Source organism: Elephantulus edwardii, unplaced genomic scaffold, assembly GCF_000299155.1.
Source record: "Elephantulus edwardii isolate Elephantulus edwardi_28Jun2011 unplaced genomic scaffold, EleEdw1.0 scaffold00006, whole genome shotgun sequence".
Lineage (NCBI taxonomy): Eukaryota > Metazoa > Chordata > Mammalia > Macroscelidea > Macroscelididae > Elephantulus > Elephantulus edwardii.
The window spans coordinates 27,452,228-27,457,826 of record NW_006399756.1 but is presented as its reverse complement, the minus strand read 5'-3'; the positions used below and the strand labels follow the sequence as shown (position 1 = coordinate 27,457,826).

The 5,599-nt window shown below is 53.2% G+C and overlaps 1 protein-coding gene across 1 annotated transcript; it reads right to left on the bottom strand.

Moving 5' to 3' along the window:
- Positions 1-819: 819 nt before the first annotated feature.
- On the bottom strand, positions 820-4,066 carry CALHM1 (calcium homeostasis modulator 1). The gene is made up of 2 exons (XM_006879962.1): positions 3,515-4,066; positions 820-1,293 (listed from the first exon to the last, which is right to left on the bottom strand). The coding sequence occupies exons 1-2, from the start codon at positions 4,064-4,066 to the stop codon at positions 820-822; spliced, it is 1,026 nt and encodes a 341-aa protein (XP_006880024.1).
- Positions 4,067-5,599: the final 1,533 nt, after the last annotated feature.

Genomic DNA, 5,599 nt, shown 5'->3' with positions numbered 1-5,599 from the left:
GAACACCTGAGTCCCCTCCTCAGGGGAGAGGAGGAAGTATTAGCTTCTATTTCTACCTGTTCAAGCCCTGCAGATGGTCTGATTCTTCCCTGTGACAGCTAGCTACCTGGATGTGAGGGACCACTAGGATGAGCTTCAGGGACCCCTTGCTCAACTTTCCCTGCATTGAGGACCCTTTTATGTGTGACACTAAAAAAATACAGTCCACCTCAACAGTCATCAAGGGACCACTATGATGAGCACACTCTCTGACTTCTATGGGGTGGACCTTGCCTCCAGCATCTTGTCTCCTATTACCTGTCCCCCCAAGGTATTCACGCCAGGTGAGACCATATGCTATGTCCTGATAGCTCATCTGCTGTCTAGGCTGCTCTGCTTCACTCAGCACACGCAGGTCCAACTCGGAGGTTCACACGTCATTTAAGGGTTGTAAGCTCTTCCAGTCTCTGAGCCCTGAATGCAATGGAACTGGCTTCTAAAAAGTCACAGACAAGAGTGAACACTGAGACAGGGACCCTCCTCGAATTTGAGTGGAGATTGTGCATCAGGGATGAGACTCGTGGCTCAGTTGCACCGGTGGGAACCACTGCTCCCTGTAGCCCTTAATTCAGTCCTGAGCCCTTCTAATACTGCTCTTGATCTTCTTGTCATGGCACCAGCCAGGCTCACAGGGTCTGGGTCCAAATTCCAGGCCTCAGATGGGTGGGCCTGGCTGGTCTACTCCAGGGACCAGGACCTACAACTTTAGTTTTCCTGTCTGCTTCTATCTGGAGGTTTGAGGGGCTGTGAGTTCAGACCCTCACTCCTGCCTCTTCAGGCTCACACTTTGCTGAAGTAGGTGGCCACCTCCCTGCGTGGGGGCCGGGGTCCTTCCCCAGCCCAGCCATTGCCCATCAGTGGCGCATCCTGGCCCAGCCTCAATGGCGGCTTGCATTTGTGCCAGTTGGTGAGCAGCTTGTTGACAGTGCCTTGATCAGTGATGCCACGCAGCTTCTCCCTCTCCTCTGTGACACCCTCGGGAGAGGCTGGGGCAGCAGTGGCCGGGGACAGCACCCCGTGGGTGTGACCCAGCTCCAGGTCCTGGTTCATAGCCTCAAAGAACTGTTGGATGCAGACCTTGGCGAAGGCCTTGGCGTGCTCCGTGCATGTCTCATCAAAGAGCTTGCGTTCGATGTCTATATAGTGGGACCAGTACTTGCTCTTGAGGAAGGCAGCCTGTGTGAAGCAGGGCCGCACGGAACGCACCACGAAGGCCAGCAGCGTGGTCAGCAGCACGAAGGACCAGCCCAGTGCCTGTGGAGCATAGGAAGGAGTCAGCAGCCACTGCCTTTGCACCTCTTGTACTTGATCGGAGCCCCCAGGCCCCAAGGGAGAAGGGCACTGACTAGGCAAGTGGCTTCTCCCCTTGTCTTCTATTTCCTTGTCTGTAAATTGGGTGTAGATGTGCCCACCACATGGAGAGGAGAGCCTGTGTGAAAAGCCTCAATTTTCCCACAGGTGGAATGGGAAGATTGATAGTGTCTCTCTCATGTTGTTAGGTGCTGTAAAGTCGACTACATCTCATAGCAACCATAAGAACAATAGATCAGAACCAGGCCCTATCTTATCCCATCCTCGTGATCTCGTGACCTGCTTGAGACCAAGTCTAAAAGTGATAATGTACATGGCCTGGTGCAGGGCTTGCACAATAACCATTAGACGTTATGATGCTAACAGGTCCCTGCTGACTATGCCTCTTCCTTCGGGAAGGCTTCCTTGATTTTGGCTCCTGGCACTATCTCGTGTGACAGGAAGTGTTGAGGATGGTGCAGGATAGAACAGGATTCAGATCTTTTGTTCAAAGGGTGGCTATGAATCATACTTGACAGCATACAACAACAACAACAACAACAACAACGACAATTATCTGAGCTGGCCTCTAGGGTGGGCCTTCAGAGGTGGTGCTAAGGACTCCAGGCTCAAATGGTCTAACTCCGCCCTGCCAACAGCTGTGGGCAGAGAGGCTCTAAGCCTCATTCCAGCACCAGCCCCCATCTGTAGAGAAGGGTAAGTGTTTGGCCCCAGCAGGGTTTTTGAGGAGGGTGTCAGATGGGTGAAGATGGAACAGACTACCAGTGGGGAACTTGAGAGTGGATAATCCATCTAAGTCTACCATCTAAGTCTAATCCATCTACCTCTAGGAAATTCCATGAGGAAAGGTGGGCATGGTGTGTATGTGGGACACTGAACTTTCAATGTTTCAAGGAAAGCTGGAAATGTGATTTTTATATGGCATTTTTTGGTTTTCAGATGTGTCAACTAATTCTAAAGTTGAATGCCACTACAAGTCAAATGAAATGTATTGGGCAGCCTGTGACCTTTGGGGACAATTGCAGATTTAAAATTTTATGTTTTAATTATTTTTTTTTGTGTGTGTGTGTACCATCAAATCTGATCCAACAACAGCTGATCAGCATAGGAGGACATTGCCCCTCTTTCTCCAGTAGAGAATCTGGTGGCTTTGAACTGCACGCCTCTGGGATTGCAGTGCAACTTCTTGCCACTAGGCCACCAGAGCTCCCTGGCAGTTGCAGATTTTATCATTATAAGGTCAAGTGGAGTGTCAGCTTCTCAGAGCTGAGGCCTGGGGGCATGGGGCGTGTGCCCTGTAGGAGAGGAGGTGGAAGTGAGGGAGAAACAGATTAGGTGTTAACTGCCCTGGGGATGAAGTCCACATAGAGCTTCAAGGGGGGGCGGGAATGACAGAGACCTGGTCTGAAGAGAGTATGAACTTGCTAAAATAGACTGTACACGTTTCTCTGGCCCTTGGAGAGCAGGTCAAGGCCCTGGCCCCTACCCTTGTCTGCCCCTGACTCTCCACGGCTGTATGTTGCCTTCCTTAGTTGTTTTTCTCATGCTGCACGAAACAGCTGAAAAGGCTCAGACAAGTGAGGTCTTGGGGAGGTCAGAGTACAGGGGAGTGGGGTGGGGAGGCCCTGGATCTGGATTTAAGGCCTCCCACTCTGGCTTTGGTCATGTCCCCTGACCCACATCCTTGCTCTCAGGCCACCTGGACCCTCAGCTCCCAGTCAGCAAGCAAGGACCTTCCAGCTGGAAGCATTTGCCAGGGAAATGTACCCAAATGGCCCCACCATCCACCAGTCTCACCACTGCCGAGGCCTGGAGGGGAGAAGGATGCAAATTCTCCCAGGTTTCCAAGCTCTGCACACTGGACTGAGGATGCGGGGCCAGCTCTGGGGGCCTCAGGACAGGGAAAGCTCTGAGGGACACTCAGTACTTTCCTCAGGGGGCCTCTCTGAGAGAAGAGACCTGCCTGGCCTTCAGAAGTCCCATCTGAGGTAGAAAAACAAGCCCGGCCTCAAGAGTTCCACTGGGGTGGGAGTGGGGAGACCCAGCCCTGTCCAGGAGCCTCCAGTCTCCTAGGGGTGCCCTAAGGAAGCCCCACTCTCAGGGCTGGGGCATAGTTACTTTATCTGTGAGGAGAATCTGAGTCTGAGTCATCGGGCCACCTCACCTGAGAGATGCAGCGCAGGTAACGCACGGCCACCTCACGGGCCAGCAGCCAGTCCCCGTCATAGATCTCAGGGCAGGGCACTCGGGCCAGCAGGCGGGCGAGCTCAGGGGGCGTCAGGCCGGGTGCCAGGCTGCCGTTGCCCAGCGCAGCCACAGGCACAGCAGTGCAGAAGGCACAGAGGAAGCACTTGCCGTCCAGCAGCGTGACGGCCACCCAGACGACGGGCGCGATGAGGGCGCGCTGGGCCATGGAGCAGAACATGTAGCGCAGCACCGCGGGGTCCTTGGCCCGGCTGCCCGGCGGCCGCTTCCACTCCTCGGCCAGCATGGAGACATTGTTGTTCAGGACCAGGCCCAGCAGAAAGAGCACCAGAGGTGGTGCCAGCAGGATGCCAGCGCTGTAGGCTGCGTTGTAGCCTGGCAGGCACGGGCAGTTGAAGTCGAAGGCCGAGTACATCTGAGCGCTGGCCAGAGCCATGATGCCACAGATGCCGTTCATGAAGGACTCCTGGTTGGACTGTAGGAACTGGAAGATCATCCGGAACTTGTCCATTGTGACCCCCACAAGGCCTGAGGCCTCCTGTCCCCTCACCACTGTCTCACAGACAGCCCCTGTGGCTTGCCCTGTCCACTGGGTGCCCACCTCATGACTCGGAGTGCTCCTGGTCAAGATGGGCAGGGCTCAGGGCAGTGGCTGAGGTGACTGTCCCTTTGAGGAACCTTCTAGTCAGGTGCTGGCCCAGAGGGTGCTGGTTGGTTAGTCCTGTCATGCAGCCAGAGTGTTGTCCCTCCCCTCCGCACCCCTCCCAGCTGCTCTCTCTTCAGATCCGCCTCTGGTGATGGGAAGCCACAGGGCTGCACCTGATGGGGACCAGCTCTATGTGGGCATGGAAGGGGGAGGGCAGAGAGAACACGCTGGGGCACAGCAGGGCTGGAGTCTGGGAGTAGCCAGGGCAGCTGCAGAGGCCTGAGCTCGGATCTCCGCACTCCTTGAAAGCATGTCTCCCTCCTCCTGCCCTAGACGACTCTTCCGTCAGTTCAGACTGAGAGGGTATGATGATGCAGAGACAGCAGTGACAGTGCTGAGTAATGGGGGGGATAATAGAGGGGGGATGGTGTGGATGGAAGTGAAGGTGACAGAAGTGGTGATGCTGATGGAAGTGAGGGTGAGGGTAGTTATGGTGCTGATGGAGGTGATGTGGATGGAGATGGGTGGTGATAGGAGTGGTGAGGACAAGGGTGATGGTCATAGGGTGGTGAGGACAGTGGTGTTGTTGATGGAGATGATGATGATGATAGAAGCAGTGAGGACAGTGATGTGTTGATGGAAGTGATGGTGATAGTGGTGCTGAGGACAGTGGTGATTGCAATGGTGGTAAAGATGGTGCTGTGATTGATGGAGATGATGATGATGATAGAGTGGTGAGGTTGGTGTTGTTATTGATGGAGGTGATGATGATGATAGAGGTGGTGAAGATGGTGGTGGTGTTGATGGAGATGATGACGATAATGGTGCTATAAGGAAGACATTGTTATTGATGTGATGGTGATAGAGGTGGTGAGGGGGTGGTGGTGTTGATGGCTATAGTGGTGTTGAGGATAGTGTTGTTATTGATGGAGGTGACGGTGATAAAAGTGGTTGATGGTGATAGTGGTGCTGAGGATGGTGCTGTTATTGATGGAGATGGTGGCAATAGTGATGGTGTTGATGAATGGAGACATGATGGTAATAATAGTGGTGAAGATGGATGGTATTGATGTTGATGGAGATGATGGTGGTAGTAGTGCTGAGGATGGTGTTGTTATTGATGGAAGTGACAGTGATAAAGGTGGTTGATGGTGATAGTGGTGCTGAGGATGGTGCTGTTATTGATGGAGATGATGGTAGTAGTGATGGTGTTGATGAATGGAGATGTGATGCTAATAATAGTGGTGAAGATGGTATTGATGTTGATGGAAGATGATAATGGTAGTGGTGCTGAGGATGGTGTTGTTATTGATGGAGATGATGGTGACAGTGATGGTGTTGATGGATGGACGTGATGGTGATGGTAGTGGTGAAGATGATATTCATGTTGATGAAGAT

Coding starts and splice junctions, on each gene's coding strand:
- CALHM1 (XM_006879962.1), bottom strand. CDS start 4,066: ATGGACAAGTTCCGGATGATCTTCCAGTTCCTACAGTCCAACCAGGAG. Junction 1,294..3,514: donor ACCTGCGCTGCATCTCTCAG/GTGAGGTGGCCC, acceptor TATGCTCCACAG/GCACTGGGCTGGTCCTTCGT.